Source organism: Atractosteus spatula, chromosome 3, assembly GCF_055471065.1.
Source record: "Atractosteus spatula isolate fAtrSpa1 chromosome 3, fAtrSpa1.hap1, whole genome shotgun sequence".
Classification (NCBI taxonomy): Eukaryota; Metazoa; Chordata; class Actinopteri; order Semionotiformes; family Lepisosteidae; genus Atractosteus; species Atractosteus spatula.
In genome coordinates, this window is record NC_142708.1 from 71450112 (window position 1) to 71468712 (window position 18601).

Below are 18601 nucleotides of genomic sequence, written 5' to 3' on the forward strand. Positions count from 1 at the left end.
AGAGAGAGGGGTTCATACAGACACACTGACTGGACACTCCGGTACATTAACACTGCACTGAGAGAGAGGGGTTCATACAGACACACTGACTGGACACTCCAGTACATTAACACTGCACTGAGAGAGAGGGGTTCATACAGACACACTGACTGGACACTCCAGTACATTAACACTGCACTGAGAGAGAGGGGTTCATACAGACACACTGACTGGACACTCCAGTACATTAACACTGCACTGAGAGAGAGGGGTTCATACAGACACACTGACTGGACACTCCAGTACATTAACACTGCACTGAGAGAGAGGGGTTAATACAGACACACTGACTGGACACTCCAGTACATTAACACTGCACTGAGAGAGAGGGGTTAATACAGACACACTGACTGGATACTCCAGTACATTAACACTGCACTGAGACAGTCTGTAAGAGACAGACATGCCAACAACCAGACAGTGAGAGACAGGCAGTGAGTGAAACTCATGCTGACAGACAGGCACACGGACGTAGAGAATCGTATCTCACATCCAGAAACACTTTGTTTTTGAGAAGCAGATACTGTACATGCAGTCAGAAACAGACAGCAGGACTGACCTGATGAAGTGGCAAATTCGAGGTCTCAGGTGTCCTCTCTTCTCCACAGGACAGTCCCGATATGTGAGCCAGTCAAGGACAGACAACAGCACTACTACTGCACAATTGCACCTCTACCACACATGACAATACAACAGCTCTTCTACACGTTATGCACACAACAGAGTGACAAAGCTATACCTCAGGACATCCGTGTCCACAGTTCATGGGCACACCATTATACAAGAACTACATATCTGACCAAAACAACACTAATGCAAATTCTACTACTGCACCACAGATCAAATCAGTTCGACACAGACCAGCACATATCAGCTCAGGTAGGGAGCTGCGTCAGCATGCGTAGGCTGCAGAATAACAAGTAAAGGTTTATTCCAGGCTGAAAAGAAAAGAGACAGTCTTTTTCTTGACCTGAAGAAGGCTCCAGAGTCGAAACGTTGTGTCTCTTTTCTTTTCAGCATGGAATAAACTTTTACTTGTTCCATATCAACTCAGTTCAATACAGACCAGCTCTGTGCAGTTCAGTTCAGCACAGATCAACACAGATCATTTCAGAGCTGCTCAGTTCAACTCAATGCAGCCGAGTTCTGCTCAGACCAGCACATTGCATCTGTCTTCAGCACAGACCTGCTCGGTGCTACTTAGCTGAGCACAGAACAGCACTGTGCAGCACACATAAACTCAGTTCAGCATGAATCCAGGACAGGTCCAGCTAAGCACAGATCAGTTCAGGTCACATACAATAGAATTGACACAGGTCAGCCTAGAACTCAGTTTAAACCACTATAGGGCAGTACATACAGTACATACACCACAGAGTGAATCAGGTAGAGCACCCATTCCTTTTCAAGTCAAAATTCTTGTATTTTCTGTTTAATCTGTCAGAATTATGCACCCTGTTTCTACCCTGAATCAGGCCTTGTGACTGAGGCCACCCCTAAATCAGGAGCACTGCTGATAACAGGCAAGAGCAAACTGTCATTCTTTAATTGCGGCATGTTAAAATGCATCTTGAATGTGCAGATGTCTAAGATGTCTTCAGCACAGTGACCAGTTACCAGTTATTCACTCCAGTCATTTACTTCTCTTACCAAGTAACAGCCCGGACTAAATGTTCGCTTGTTATAACCATCCATGTCTTTCTAGCCTAGCCCCGGAACGCCGGCTCCATCTCCTGTCCCGAAGCAGGCTGGGAGAGGCGCGGGGAATTCCAACAGGTTTCCAGGGAGGATATAGGGTGAGCAGCCGGCGCCCGAAGGAGTGCGAGGGCACGACCCAGCAGTGCATCATCAGGGTCATGTCGACGACCTGCGACCCCCGCAACAGCTTCCCGTCCTGGTCTGAGAGACAGAGCGCCGAGCGGTCAGTCAGCTGGTCAGCTGGTCAGTCGTGTTGGAGTTGTCAAAGGCCTGGTCACGCTGGGCACAGCAGCACGGTGTAGGAGCGGTGTAGGGCAGTCTCACAGTCCATGACAGTCTGTAAGTCACTGTGTGTGTGTCAGTGTTGGTGTTCTTGTGTATCAGTGTGCGTGTCTGTTGAGTGTGTATAAGGGTGTTTGTGCCTGTTGTGTGTGCATCACTGTCTGTGTCTGTTGAGTTTGTATCAGCATGTGGGCATGTCTGCTGTGTGTGTATCAGTGTGTGTGTTTGTGCAGTGTGTGAATCAGTGTGTGTCTGCTGAGTGTGTATCAGTGTGTCTATGCAGATGACCTGGTCCTGCTGTCGCCCACAGAACAGGGGCTGCAGCAGAGCCTGGCCCTGCTGGAGCAGTCCTGTCAGACCTGGGCGCTGACAGTCAATCTGGACAAGACCAGAGTTATGGTTTTCCAGAAGAAAGCCAGACCTCAGGGAAACAGGTACAAATTCACACTCAACAACAACACATTGGAGCACACATCCAGCTACACACATCTCGGGCTCACCATCGGCTCTTCTGGGAGTGTTGACCTGGCAGTGAAGGCACTCAAAAAGAAGGAGGCTTTTCAACATCAACCCACCGACAAGAATCTGGCTCCAAATATTTGAAGGTGTAATCCAACCCATTGCCCTATATGGCAGTGAAGTGTGGGGTCCCCTCACAGACCAGGAGTACACTCAATGGGACAAACACCCCACAGAAACTCTGCACATGGAGATCTGTATAAACATCCTCCATGTGCAGAGAAAAACACCTAACAACGGGTGCAGGGCCGAATTAGGCCAATACCCATTATTGATAAACATCAATAATTAAAAAGAGAGTTAAAAAGTATTGGCTACACCTAAAAAACAGTGACCAAAACTCCTATCACCACAAGGCCCTGCTGAGCCCAAAACAGAGCCCCCCTGAGCCATCTGGTCCTGAGGCTCACAGACCCAAGAAATGCTACAGAATGCTACAGTACCCTAAACAGACAATACACACTAGCCAAATATTTGACCAAGAAAAGAGACAGCAAAAAGAAACAGACCCTGACGGAGTACAGGCTCAGTGACCACAGTCTGGCCATAGAAACTGGGCGACACAGGCAGACCTGGCTGCCCAGAGAGGACAGGCTGTGCTCCCACTGCCAGCGGGGAGAAATAGAGACAGAGGTGCACTTCCTACTGCACTGTGACAGATACTCTGGGATTAGAGAAACATTCTACTCTAAATTTACAAATCTAATCCCAGAGTTCCCACACCTGCCAGAATCACAACAGGTCCCAATCCTACTGGGAGAGGGAGGAGGGAACTCAGCCCAGTATGTGACCTCCTGGAACAGTGAGCCTGTCTCCCAGTAATGCTCCATATGTTTATATGTAAATATCTTATGAGTGTGTCTTTATTGTAAATGTCTGTAGATTTTTGTTTTATGTTAATTGTATTTGTTTTGCTTTGGCAACACTGATTTTACTCATTGGTCATGCCAATAAAGCATCTTAAATTGAATTGAATTGTGTGTGTCTGTTGAGTGTGCATCAGAGCGTGTGTGTCTATTGAGTGTGTATCAGTGTGTGTGTATCTGTTGAGTGTGCATCAGAGCGTGTATGTCTACTGTGTGTGTATCAGTGTGTGTGTCTATTGAGTGTGTTTCAGTGTGTAGTGTCTGTTGAGTGTGTATCAGAGAGCTTGCGTCCGCTGTGTGTGTATCAGTGTGTGTGTGTTTGCTGTATGTGTATCAGTGTGTGTGTGTCTGCTGTATGTGTATCAGTGTGTGAGTTTATGCTGTGTGGGAATCAGTGTGTGTGTCTCCTGTGTATCAGGGTGTGTGTGTCTGTTATGTGTGTATCAGAGCATGTGTGTCTGCTGTGTGTGAATCAGTGTGTGTATCTGTTGAGTGTGTATCAGAGCATTTTTGTCTGCTATGCATGTATCAGTGTGTGTCTGTTGAGTGTGTATCAGAGCGTGTGTGTCTGCTGTGTGTGTATCAGTGTTTGTGTGTTGAGTGTGTATCAGTGTGTATTTGTTTGCTGTGTGTGTATCAGTGTGTGTGTGTGTATCAGAGCGTGTATGTCTGCTGTGTGGATCAGGCCTGCTGTCCCTCTCCCATGACTCTCAGACAGGAGCTCTCCAGCTCCTAGAACAAAGTCTGATTGTCCCTCTCCCCTCCATCTCGCACGTCCACACTCACTCTGTCCGCATTCCTCCAGCAGCATCTCCCTACCCTCCCTACCCTCGCTCCCACGCTCCTGCACAACCGGAGAGAGAGGGGCAGACCAGGGAGAGAGGGATAGAGAGACAGGCAGGGAGAGAGAGGGATAGAGACAGACAAGGAGAGAGAGAGGGATAGAGAGACAGACAAGGAGAGAGACAGGGAGAGAGAGGGATAAAGAGATGGAGAGGAAGAGGAATAGAGAGACAGACCAGAGAGAGAGGGATAGAGAGACAGACAGGGAGAGAGAGAGGGATAGAGAGACAGGGAGAGAGAGGGATAAAGAGACGGGGAGAAATAGGAATAGAGAGACAGACCAGGGAGAGAGAGAGAGATGGACAAGGACAGAGAGGGAGAGTGAGGGGGCAGTTAAGGAAAGAGAGCTAGTCTTTCTAGTATGAGCAGTATGTGATCTCCTGTCCCAGCCTGAGGAACACTGAGCCCGTCTCTCAATAATGCTCGATATGTTTGTATGTCAATGTATTATGATGTGTCTATATTGTAAATGCCTGTAAATGTTGTGTTAATTGTTTATGCTTTGGCAACCCTGAAGCTCATTGGTCATGCCAATAAAGCTTTGTGAATTGAACTGAGAGAGGGGCAGAGGGAGATAAGGAGAAAGAGAAGGGCAGAGAGAGACATTTATACAGGAAAAAACACATGAGTGCGTGACCTCGCTGAGGTCTGGGGTGGCGCTGGCACTGTTGCTGAAATCGCATCACGTGGCTTCCTCTTGCAGAGGGCAGAGCCACGCTCGGACCGCGCCACGCCAGCGTCCTGCCACACCTGATGCCAGCATGGAGGCGAGCAGACAGCTGCACGGGAGGCAGAGGAGCCAGGGAATGAAGACACCTACCACAGCGGTTCCGCTGCGTGCAGAACACAACCGACCCCCTCTCTCCCCCTGGACACTTGAGCTGTGGCTGCTGCTGTGGACACGGTGTGCGCGTTTGACAGGGTGAAGCAGCCATCTCTCTTCTTATCACTCTCCTCCCTCTCTCCATCCCTCTTCCTCTGTCAGATCCATCTCTCCATCTCTTCCCTCTCTCTATCCTTCTCCTCCTCTGTCAGATCCATCCCTCCATCCCTCTCTTCCTGTCAGATCCCTCTCTCCATCGCTCTCTTCCTCTGTCAGATCCCTCTCTCCATCCCTCTTCCTCTGTCAGATCCGTCTCTCCATCTCTTTCCTCTCTCCATCCCTCTCTCTCTGTCAGATCCCTCCCTCCATCCCTCTCTTCCTGTCAGATCTGTCTCTCCATCTCTTCCCTCCCTCCATCCCTCTCTTCCTGTCAGATCCGTCTCTCCATCTCTTCCCTCTCTCCATCCCTCTGTCAGATCTCTCTCCATCTCTTCCCTCTCTCTATCCCTCTTTTCCTCTGTCAGAGCCCTCCCTCCATCTCTTTCCTCTCTTCATCCCTCTTTCTCTGTCAGATCCGTCTCTCCATCTCTTCCCTCCCTCCCTCCATCCTTCACCCCTCTCTTCCTCTGTCAGATCCCTCCATCCCTCCACATCTCATCCATCTCTCCCTCTGTTAGATCCCTCCCTCCATCAGACCCCCATCCTCTCTCTCTCACCGAAGGAGTTGAGGCAGCGGTCAATGAGCTCGTCCAGGCTGGCCCCGCGGGTCAGCGAGCCCAGAGGCGTCATCATGGCCTGGGCCCGGCTGATCTCCTGGGGGGAGGGGCAGGTCATCCTCCTCCTCACTGCCCGGCCCCCCGCCCGCACACCCCCGCCGCCCCCCGTCAGCATCCCGCCGCACTCTGCTCGGGACTTCCTGGGAGAGGGGAGACAGGAGAGGTGTCTCTGTCAGTGCCATGCCAGTGAAGAGGAGACACAGGAGAGGGGGAGAGAGGAGGAGGACGAGGGGGAGAGAGTGACAGATTGAGGAGGGGTGATGGCGAGGAGGAGGAGGAAGCGAAGGCATGAGACAATAACAGAGGGAAGGAGGAGGAGTGATAGATGGTGGAGATGTACCCTCGCCGCTCAGTTTCACTCAAGAAACGGTTCTGAATTCCCGCGCGCCGAGCTCGGGCCGGCCCAGCTGTCGCGGGTTCGAGTCGGTCACGTGACTGTGACTGCGATTCCCCGGGGCGGGGGGGGGGGGGGGGGGATTAGCTGGCCGGGCCTCTCTCTCGACTCCTGCCTCACCCTCCTGCCCCTCGAGCCGGATCCCGGCCGGAGATTCCTGATCCCCGCCCAGCTGGGGATTCCAGACTGGGGAGTGAGCGGGATGCGAGTCACATCCGATGTTTCGAAACGTGCAAAACCAGCAGCTGGCGTGAAGAGAAACAGCGAGTTGGGACGGACGTGTGCTCGCTGTGCTGCTGTGTGCTTAACTGTGATTCTGTTTCAGAAAGAGATCCGAGGACACAGTGACAAGACGCACACACTGAGGTGAGGTTTCTAATTAATGAGAAAGCCTGCCGCTCACAATGGTACGAAGACAAACATTTTACTGGCTGTGCAGATGAACAGAAGCAGTGATCATTTCAGGCAGTCCTTAAACGAGTTTAAGTCTATATAGGCACTCCATTGTCATCAGATCTGTAGAACCTGTAAAGACTCTCAGTCTGATCATCTGTAACCTCACATTAACACTCATCATCCTCAGACCTGTAGATACTGTAAAGACTGTCAGTCTGATCATCTGTAACCTCACATTGACACTCATCATCCTCAGACCTGTTGATACTGTAAAGACTGTCAGTCTAATCAGCTGTAACTTCATATTAATATTCCTTCACTATTAGGTATATAGAGTATAGAAACTACAGTTCTTCTCCCAGAGTAACTGGATGGAATAACGTTATGTCTGTCTGTACTTTATGTGTTTATGTGTGTGTGTGTGTCTGTGTTTTTGTCAGTGTTTGTCATGTGTCGGTATGTCTATCACTGTGCGTTTGGGGATGTGAAAGTCCAGACTGAGCAGAAACCAAGAGGAAGTGAAAGATGAGCTTTGAGCTCGGAGAGAGACAAAGGGATATTTAGCAAAAAGGGGCAGAGTGAGACGGGGATATAGATAAGCCTTCTTCCCTAAAATAACTTCCAAATCCCAGAATTTCCACACCTGCCAGAACACCTTCCAGTCCTTCTTAGAGAGGAGATTCAACAGAACTGCAGCCCAGTGTGTTATCCCCTGGCACAGCCTGAGGAACAGACAGTGAGCCTGCATTACAGTGATACTTTATATGATGTATGTAAATGTTCAATAATGTGTTTTTACTGGAAATGTTCAGTGAATGGTTTTTGCTTGAGCAACACTGTAATTCTTCGGTCATGCCAAGAAAGCTCTTTGAATTTGAGTTGGAACCGACGGGGGGCTGAGAGAGAAACTGGGATATACAAGAGACAGGGCAGAAAGAGTCAGGGAACATTAATATGTCATTGTGTGTTAAAATTCATCGAGTGAGTGCACGTGTGTCGGTGTGCCCAGTGCAGGTGTCAGCGTGTGTCACTGTGTTTCAGAGTGTGCTAATGTGTGTTCGTGTGTACACAGTGTGACATTGTGGCTAGGCAATTCTAAGAACTCACAGGCACCCACTTCCCTGAACTGCCTCCCAGGAGCTTCCTGTCACTGACCTCATCTCGTTAAGAGCCTCGTCAGTGAAACGCACCGGAGTCTGACTGTCCAGACTTTGTCCACATGAAAGGTGTTCTCCTGCAGAGACAGGCTTTTCCCTTCAGCTCTGTGGAAATACAGTATGTCCGATAGCTATCTTGGTGGAGAACCTGCTGCAGACCAGCTGGGCTCGTTCTCTCTGCATTCGTTTCGTGTGGTCTAGCTTCAGTTCGTTGGGCCTGAAATGATGTATCAATACTGGTTTGATGTCTGACCACGTTTCTAAAAGGGCTCCTCCCCCGTCCATTCCACTTCCCTGGGTGCTGTCGCATTTCCTGGAATACCTGAAAGGCTCCCTTCCTTCCACAGCTGTTGAAAATCAGTTGAGTTTGGATCAAACCTTAATGCTCACACCGTTCTCCAAATGAAATGGACAAGCAACTGAGTACATAAAAACTCCAGTGTGAACAGCCTCTAGAGACGGTGTCCAGACTCTTATTGGAGCCCCTGTGTGTGGACACACCTGGTGTCCAGACTCTTATTGGAGCCCCTGTGTGTGGACACACCTGGTGTCCAGATTCTTATTGGAGCCCCTGTGTGTGGACAGGCCTGGTGTCCAGATTCTTATTGGAGCCCCTGTGTGTGGACACGCCTGGTGTCCAGACTCTTATTGGAGCCCCCGTGTGTGGACACGCCTGGTGTCCAGACTCTTATTGGAGCCCCTGTGTGTGGACACGCCTGGTGTCCAGATTCTTATTGGAGCCCCTGTGTGTGGACACGCCTGGTGTCCAGATTCTTATTGGAGCCCCTGTGTGTGGACAGACCTGGTGTCCAGATTCTTATTGGAGCCCCTGTGTGTGGACAGACCTGGTGTATATTACAAACAGCCTGTAACATTTATTAAAGAGAAGATGAGACCTCAGTCTTGGAGCTGCACTGTATCTCGGAGATCAACTGAGAAAGCAGAAGACGAGAAATTTTATCTGCTTTCAGCTTCCAGTTCATCTTAACTCTTACCAACACTGACATGTCATTGTGCACACGCTCTCACGCATGCACGCACACACACACAGACACACACTGTTGGACACCAGGCAGCCACTGCTCATATCTGCTGATCTGACGATGATGTGTTAATGTTAAGGTACAGATGAGCTGGACTGAGTGTCATCACAGTATCTGCAGATCTTGTGATAATAGTTAATGTGAGGCTACAGATGATCACATTGAGTGTCTTTACAGTATCTACAGGTCTGATGAGGACGAGTATTAATGTGAAGATACAGATGAGCTGGACTGAGTGTTGTTAAAGTGTACAGTGCCTTGCAAAAGTATTCAGACCCTTTAAAAATTTACAAATGTTGCTGGAATACAAATGATGCTGGATTCCAACCAGCGTTTGTGTTGCGAACTCGCATGCTCAAGCAGAATTTTTTAAAGACAAAATTAGTCATTTTTCAGCAGATATCTTAAGTGGTCCTGACTCTCTGTGGTCATTAAAAATCCCAGGGCGTTTCTCGAAAAGAGTAGGGGTGTAACCCCGGCGTCCTGGCCAAATTTCCCATTGGCCCTTACCAATCATGGCCTCCTAATAATCCCCCTCTATGAATTGGCTACATTACTCTGCTCTCCTCCCCACTGAGAGCTGGTGTGTGGGGAGAGTACTGGTGCACTATGGCTGCCGTCGCATCATCCAGGTGGGGCTGCACATTGGTGGTGGTGGAGGGGAGTCCCCGTTACCTGTAAAGCGCTTTGAGTGGAGTGTCCAGAAAAGCGCTATATAAGTGTAAGCAATTATTAATTATTATTATTATTATTATTATTATTATTAAAAGCCAATCTTAAAAGTCAGCAGATATCAATAAAGTCAAAAACTGAAATATGCTTGCATAAAGATTCAGACCCCTGTGATCTGGTACCTCTAGGTTTACACAGGTGAAAGTAATTGCCTTAATGAGGATATAATTGCATTACCATTGGCCTCAGCAGTGTTTACCAGTACTATTACCAGGGATCAGCAGCGACTCTGAAGGAAAGGTACAAAAATGAAGGTTAAAAGCATTCTAAGGAAGTTAGGGAAAGGTGATAAAAATGCATAGGTTTGGAAAAGAGTATAAAAAATATCATAGTGTGTGGATATCCCAGTAAGCACTGTTGGCTCAATAATCAAGAAGCGGTTGTTGCATCACATCCCTGAGTCACTGCCAAGAAAAGGCCTTTCCTCAAAACTCAGCATCCAAACCAGAAGGGGACTGAGAGTGGAGTAACGCTGCATCAGTCCTCTCTGCCTAACCCTGGCCTGTATGTGTGGGTGCAAGAAAGAAGCCATCACCCAAAAAGCACCATCTCAAAGCCCGTCTGGAGTTTGTCAGACAGCACGGAGGTGATCCAGGTAGGATTTGGGAAAGCGTTTTGTAGTCAGATGAGACCAAGAGAGAGTTTTTTAGCCAAAATTCACAGTGCTATGTGTTAACACAAACCTAACACTGCAGGTGCCCCAGGAAACACTATCCCTACAGGGGAATAATGCAAGGGCACTTGTTTCAGGCTTCTAAAAAACTGAAGCCTGGGAGAATATTCACCAAGCACAGTGCCAAAGCAACACTGAAGTGGCTCAAGAATGAAAAGGTGGGTGTCCTTGAGTGGTCCAGCCAAAGTCCTGACCTCAACCCCATTCAGCAGCAGGATGTGAAGACTGCAGGCTAGAAACCTGAATGAGCTGGAGAATGTCTGCCCAGAGGAAGGGCAGACCACTCCTAACCCTTGTGCACAGCTGGTAAACACCTACCCCAAAAGACTTAAAGCTGTTATTTTGGCAAAATGTGGTGCTACCAAATATCAGTGCATGTGGTCTGAATACTTATGCAAGCAGCGCATTTCAGTTTCTGACTTCCTTTAAGGTACCTGCTGGCAAATCACAAACCTTGTCTTGAATTTTTTTTTGTTGACGCATGTGAGCTTGCAAAAAAAAATGGATGGGAAAAAGATGTGTAAATATCCTTTTTAATCCAGCAACATTTGAAAACCTCTAAAGGGTCTGAATACTTTTGTAAGGGACTGCAGTAAATACATTTTCTAGAATGCGCTGACTAAAATCGTCCACCATATTCTAAAAACACATACCAGTGTGTTATCCAAATTTAACATTGCATTCCTTGATTCATATTCTCTTATTTTAATTATATATCTTAAGACTGTTTGCCTTTTTTATTGCTCTCCCACATTGTCTATAAGATGTAAATCATGTGTCAACAGAACACAATGTATTTTTCATAAGCAGCCTCTTCTATCTCTGCGTTTCTTGTCTTATCAGTTTATGTTTTTGCTCCCTGCATGCAATACCCTGCACTTGTCTACATTAAACATCAGCTGCCAGGTGTTTGCTCGGACTTGAGTTTTATTTCAACCTTTTTGAATTTCATGTGCTTCTTCTACAGTGTTTGCTAATCCTCCTAATTTGGTATCATTTGCAAACTTGCGTAGTTAACCAACAACACCAAGAAGAATGCTTTTATATTGTTACAAATGAAGTATTAGTGTCAGTTTGTGAGATAGTGTTGGTGTATACATGTTCTTATGCATATCTCTGTGTTGGTGTAGGTGTGGGTGGCTTTCTTTATGATGATGTGTGTGTGATTGATAATTGTGTATACTTGTGTAGATGTGTATACGTTATTGCGTGCTAGTACATTGCATGTTGGTGCATGTTTGGGTGCATCTCAGTGGGTGCGTTTGTGCATCTGTGTGTGTGTGTGTGTGTGTGACTTTGCATGTCAGCTCTTGTGAGTGTGTTTTCTATAAACGTCTCTTTGTGGTCAATCAGAGACGCCCTTTGTTCACATAAATGAAACTAATGAGCCGTGAATCACCAGCCCCCCTCCCCTCCTGTCACTCCTGCTCTCCCTGGCTCTTCAGCAGCATAGTGGAGGCCCCAGCAGTACCTGAAACACAGCCAGCGATTCTTCTGTATGCAGCTATTAATGTCTGGCCCTTCACGGCCTTTGCTGTCAGTGTGCTTGTAGAAGTGGATGTGTTTCACATGTCTTTCTTCTTCACTAGTGAAAGTGCTGTTGGGAAGAACACTCAGGTACTCCCCTTCCTGTTGGCCTAACTGCCGTAAATGATGGTTTCTCTGTTTCTGTGACACCTCGAACCTTCAGACACTCGTGCTCCCTGGCCTGCAGGACCTGTGTGATGACAGTGAGCTTCTTGGCATGAATTTCTCCCTGTGTCTTTGGGTAGGCCATCTCCCACATCGAGCACACCTGCGACCTTGACCCACCCTCGCCAGGCTCTGTTGAAGGATTGCTCGTGCTTTCTTTCACTGTGAGATGTGCACTGCCCCTCCCCACATTGGGTACAGACTATACTGACCAGACCACAATATAGACTGACCAGTCTACACTTATACTGACCCAAGCACACTAAAGACTGACTGAGCACATTGTACACTGACCAGACCACAATATAGACTGACCAGTCCACACTGTATACTGACCCAAGCACACTAAACACTGACTGGACCACACTGCACACTGACCAGACCACATTGTACACTGACCGGACCACACTGCACACTGACCGGACCACACTGTACATTGACCGGACCACACTGTACACTGACTGGACCACACTGCACACTGACCAGACCACATTGTACACTGACCGGACCACACTGTACACTGACCGGACCACACTGCACACTGACCGGACCACATTGTACACTGACTGGACCACATTGTACACTGACCGGACCACACTGCACACTGACCAGTCTACACTTATACTGACCCAAGCACACTAAAGACTGACTGAGCACATTGTACACTGACCAGACCACAATATAGACTGACCTGTCCACACTGTATACTGACCCGAGCACACTAAACACTGACTGGACCACACTGCACACTGCCCAGACCACACTGCACACTGACCGGACCACACTGCACACTGACTGGACCACACTGCACACTGACAAGACTACATTGTACACTGCCTGGACCACACTGCACACTGACCGGACCACATTTTACACTGACCGGACCACACTGTACACTGACCACACCATATTGTATACTGATCGGACCACATTGTACACTGACTGGACCACACTGTACACTGATTGGACCACATTGTTCACTGACTGTACCTTGCAAGTAGTAGCTGTGTAAGTACCAGCAATGCATACAGTTGCAGTCGTGTTGGAGTTTCAGTATTCAGTAAAAGGCAGTACAGCACTTTCTATAACAGCAGCATGCTTATGTTTCAGGGTCACCAGACAAGACCGGACAGCTGCAGTCGGACTTGTCGGACTCGCTCCTCTCCACTTCGTTACAGACCCTCTGTTGACCCCAAAACACAGAACGCAGGCTGGTTAGACAGAACAGGCTTAGAGTGACTTGACAGTGACACCCCCAGCACAGCCTTCTTGGGGATGAGGGCTTGCATGGCGTGTTCAAAGCTTAAAGAGTAAAGAGACTGCTATAGTTACCATGGCAATGATATGGGCAGCAATGAGGGCATTGTGTCAGTAATATAGGACAGCACTGAGGACATAGGGGCACTGCTATAGAACAATGTTGAGGGCATTGTATCAGTGATATAGGACAGCACTGTGGACATAGGGGTACTGCTATAGGACAACGTTGAGGGCATTGTGTCAGTGATATAGGACAACGTTGAGGGCATTGTGTCAGTGATATAGGACAACATTGAGGGCACCGTGTCAGGGATATGGGACAGCACTGAGGGAATCGTGCCATATATATATAGGACAGCACTGAGGGAAATGTGTCAATAAGACAGCATTGTGTCTGTGCTATAAGACTGAGGGCATCTTGGCTAAGCTAAACAAGTCATGATTTTGCTATAAAGCAGCACTATGTGTTTTTCTCTGTGTGTGTTCGCTCTGTGTTCAGTACAGGCCTCTGTTCAGCTGTGTCAAGTGCACTCATATGCAAATCTCAGTACAAAAACACACACAGCCAGCTGATCCTATCATGACTGATTTGCATCCCAAACTCTGACTCAGTGCCAACATCTAGGAATTGCCAGCACACTGCCAGCCTCCTCTTATTCCCTCACTACGCCCTCTCACCCTGCAGGACTCCTCGCTCTCTCTCCCTGTGACCTCTCACCCTGCAGGACTCCTCGCTCTCTCCCTGTGACCTCTCACCCTGCAGGACCCCTCGCTCTCTCCCTGTGACCTCTCACCCTGCAGGACCCCTCGCTCTCTCCCTGTGACTTCTCACCCTGCAGGACTCCTCGCTCTCTCTCCCTGTGACCTCTCACCCTGCAGGACTCCTCGCTCTCTCTCCCTGTGACCTCTCACCCTGCAGGACCCCTCGCTCTCTCCCTGTGACCTCTCACCCTGCAGGACCCCTGACTCTCTCCCTGTGACCTCTCACCCTGCAGGACCCCTCGCTCTCTCCCTGTGACCTCTCACCCTGCAGGACCCCTCGCTCTCTCCCTGTGACCTCTCACCCTGCAGGACCCCTCGCTCTCTCCCTGTGACCTCTCACCCTGCAGGACCCCTCGCTCTCTCCCTGTGACCTCTCACCCTGCAGGACTCCTCGCTCTCTCCCTGTGACCTCTCACCCTGCAGGACTCCTTGCTCTCTCCCTGTGACCTCTCACCCTGCAGGACCCCTGACTCTCTCCCTGTGACCTCTCACCCTGCAGGACCCCTCGCTCTCTCCCTGTGACCTCTCACCCTGCAGGACCCCTCGCTCTCTCCCTGTGACCTCTCACCCTGCAGGACTCCTCGCTCTCTCTCCCTGTGACCTCTCACCCTGCAGGACTCCTTGCTCTCTCTCCGTGACCTCTCACCCTGCAGGACTCCTCGCTCTCTCCCTGTGACCTCTCACCCTGCAGGACCCCTCGCTCTCTCCCTGTGACCTCTCACCCTGCAGGACCCCTCGCTCTCTCCCTGTGACCTCTCACCCTGCAGGACTCCTCGCTCTCTCCATGACCTCTCACCCTGCAGGACCCCTGACTCTCTCCCTGTGACCTCTCACCCTGCAGGACCCCTCGCTCTCTCCGTGACCTCTCGCCCTGCAGGACCCCTGACTCTCTCCCTGTGACCTCTCACCCTGCAGGACCCCTCGCTCTCTCCCTGTGACCTCCAGACAAGTGATGATCCACAACATCGCCACATCGCAGTATTCCTGTGATTCACTGCAACTTTTTGATTTGCAAGGAGGAACAGGAGAAATTTAAAGTTTCCAAAGTGCTGACTGAAAGGAAAAAGATACCACACGATATTTTCAGTCAGTGTCAACCCCTCTTCTCCCCAGCAAAATGTTCAACTGCCAGGCTGGGGGGGGGGACTGTCGCGAGACTGTGCGCGTGTGGATTTTTCTGGCAAATTCAGAACGACGGAGTTCAAGGGCTGAGCTATGTGGCGCTGGCAGGTGACACTCGGTGAGGGCAGGTGAAGCAGAAGAGGCAGGTGCAGCGCTGCATGCAGGTAGCACAAACATAAACCATGAACACCAAAGGGGAAACCGCGAGCCCCAGTGCAGAAAGCCCTGTGTTTCTGTTGACGCTCGATTCCCAGCCTCCAGGCAGCGCGGAGAAGCGGCACAAAGGGCAAACAGAAGGTTAGGATCTGTAGCTAAAGGCACAGAACAGAGATCAAGGGATGTTGTTAAAGTCGTACAGTGCACTGGGAAGACCTCATGGAGAATACTGGGCACAGTTTTAGTCACCATGTTACAGAAACACGACTTTTACGGCTTTAACATAATATCCCTTCATTTAAACTCTGCTTCGTTTATGTGTCCAGACAGCCTGTTTGCCCTTTATATTGCTTGCCCACGGAGTCGAAAAGATGTAAATGAAGTGCCAACAGAAACACTAAGTCTTTTTCATACGTGGCCCCTTCTATCTCAGTGTTTTCCATTTTCTACCTGTAGTCTGTGCTTGTGCTACCTGCATGTAACACCCTGCACCTGTCTATTTTAACTGCCATCTACCTGCTGTTGGCCCAGTCTTGAATTGTTTTCTAAACCTACTTTAATTTCATGTTCTGCTTCTTTAGTGTTTTCCTAAACCCCCTAATTTTGTCATCATCTGCAAATGTGACTAGTCTAACACTATACTGGAATCTAGATAATTAATATAACATTAAAGCAGCAGTGGTCTTAATTCAGATCCACGAGGTTCTCCAGTAATCACATCACCTCCACCTGAGTGTTCACTACTTATCTGTACCCTCGCATTTCTATTTATTAGCCAAGTCTCAATCCGAGAACAGACATTTTCCTCAATGCCTACAGCCTGTAATGGGAGAATCTTTCACGAGGAATCTTATGAAAAGCCTTCTAAATATATATATATATATCATCTGGTCTGTGTATCCTTCACTGACGTTGTTTGTTCTGAGCTCTCCAGCAAGTTTAACAGGACCTTTTCTGAGTCCACACTGACTGTCCTCTGAGACACTCTTCCATACAGGTTGTAGCTCTAATTGTTGTTTCCATAAACGTCTTGCACTTATTGGTCTGTAACAGCTGTGTAACCCTTCTTATGGATGGGCACTGGATCCTGTACTTCTCCAGACCCTGGGAACAACCCCTGTCTGTAGTGACTGCTGGAGGAATAACAGCCCGTTTCCTTGTGTACAATGAGTAAAACAAGTCAGAGTCCTGGGGATTTCTCACCCTGAGTGCCCCTGGGACCGGCCTCTTCTACACTGACACTATTTAACGCACAGCGCTGTCTGGAACGTGGATGAAATGCTCGTTGAGTAAAACAGCCATTTCCCTTTCATTGTCTAGGAGGCATCAAGGAAAGACTCAGAGGGGTTTCCCACTCCAGGACCGCAAAAGAACTGAATCGCTTCAGTCCTGAACACAGAAAGCTACAAGGGGATCTGATGCAAGTATCTGTACCTCAGCTGAACTTCTGCAGTTGTAATGGCGAAGCATATGCGTTCGGGACAGGTGTGTCCTCTGACATGGTGCCTGTGGCCTGTACATCAAAGTAGAACTGCCTCCTGCCTGCAGGGCCGGTCTCTGAGAGAAACCGCTGTCTCTCTGCCCGCTCGCTTCCGGCGGCGGACCTATCTGAGCACTGCGCTGAGCTGCAGCGGGCCGCAGCCACAGCGATGCGCCTGGAGCTCGGGCCAGCGACTCCCGGGCCACAGGCCTCGACCTGAACCAAGACCAAGCCCCTCCGGACCCCCCAACCCCTCGACTACCTGACCCCCGGACCCCTGCTGCGGCCGAAACGGACAGACCTCCCACTGCCGCCCCGGGGCTTGTGGGAATGATCGGCAGCGGAGTCTGACGAGCAGCGGTGTCGCTCCGTTTCCTGCCCTTTCTGTCGCTGTGCTGTGATGTCACCCGTGCAGCACGAGCTGAAACCGCGGAGGCCAGCGAGTGCTGTGCGGCTGTGCACAGAGCTCGCTGTGGTCGCTACAGCGCCATCCTTACCCCTTTCCACCAACAAATTAAACCATGTAAATCCTGACAGCACTCAGATTTGGGAGAGGACAGACCACAGTCAGCTATTAATAGACTGCAGACGCTTCTAGCATATTTGTCAGGTTTCAATAAAAATACAAAGCCTAAATAAGGAGCCACATGACACCCAGGGTGTGTAGAGAAACACTTTGTGAACTAAAACGGGCACACAGCGGCAGTGCTGTCTAGCTGTTGCGCTGCTCTGCTTGGCTCGGCAGCTTTTTGAATTTCCCTCGCCTCGCCTCCGACTTCGTGAGGCCTGTGTGACTGAAACTGCTGTCTCCTGCGCTGCACCAGAGATGTTATCTGTGGCTCTCCTCTCCGTGTGATGACATGCTGCTGACAGATAGTCCCTGCAGGCCCCTGCGCTGCTCGTGTGTGTGTGTGTGTGTGTGTCTGTGTGTGTGTGTCTGTGTGTCTGTGTGTCTGTGCCCATTGTGGAGAGCGCATTGCAGCAAGCTTTGCAACCCCTGGCCACACGCCACTCAGCGCCAGCACCCCCCGTCACAGAGCTCACGACATGAGAAACAAACTGCTTTGAAAATCCTGTCTGCTGCTGATCTGGTACACGCCTTTTCTTCTCATTGCTGTCTTAGTAGATTGTAGCTGTGAAACTAAAGTAGTAACAACAGTAGTAATACTAATAGTACTAACACTAGCAGCAGTGGTAATAGTAGTGTTTGTAACACTAGCAGCAGTGGTAATAGTAGTGTTTGTAACACTAGCAGCAGTGGTAATAGTAGTATTTGTAACACTAGCAGCAGTGGTAATAGTAGTGTTTGTAACACTAGCAGCAGTGGTAATAGTAGTATTTGTAACACTAGCAGCAGTGGTAATAGTAGTGTTTGTAACACTAGCAGCAGTGGTAATAGTAGTGTTTGTAACACTAGCAGCAGTGGTAATAGTAGTGTTTGTAACACTAGCAGCAGTGGTAATAGTAGTACAGAACACAGGATTTAAAACAAACCTCTTTGCCCCATATCTCAGTTTTTCCCTACAATGTTCCTGTGCCCCAGTGTATTACTGTGGTAGTATCTGAGTCAGTCCCTGTAGGATGTGCAGTACTATTCGAAGTACAGTGCTGCTGTGTTCATGCCTGCTCCTCTGTGTGCCTAGCGCTGTGTCCACCAGTCTGTCCAATTTAGTTCTAAACTCCAGCTCTTCTGAAAACCAACGCGGCCTTTAGTGTGGTGAATGAGTGGCCAGTTCTGTCCTTTCCCCTGCGGAAAGCACCTGTGGGGCTGGCAGGGTGCTGATCGCAGTCTGGGGGGGTGTAGCAGCAGTGCCAGGCTCGGCCGCCACGTCGGACTGGGGAGGTGGGCCTGTGCCCGCCTGCCCGCCCCCCTCCCCTGCCCCCACTC

The 18601-nt window shown here is 49.3% G+C and overlaps 1 protein-coding gene across 3 annotated transcripts in view; it reads right to left on the reverse strand.

Moving 5' to 3' along the window:
• The window catches only part of rasgrp4 (RAS guanyl releasing protein 4), a 48494-nt gene that overhangs the window by 24387 nt on the left and 5506 nt on the right, over positions 1–18601 (reverse strand). The window contains exons 2-4 of one of the 3 annotated variants that reach the window (XM_088912248.1): positions 5787–5986; positions 1833–1938; positions 599–661 (exon numbers count right to left, since the gene is read on the reverse strand). The exons of the other annotated variants lie outside the window; for them this stretch is intronic. Of the exons in view, the coding sequence (XP_088768374.1) occupies positions 599–661; positions 1833–1938; positions 5787–5986 (369 nt within the window). The remainder of the gene's footprint in view (positions 1–598; positions 662–1832; positions 1939–5786; positions 5987–18601) is intronic. 3 annotated transcript variants of the gene reach the window in all.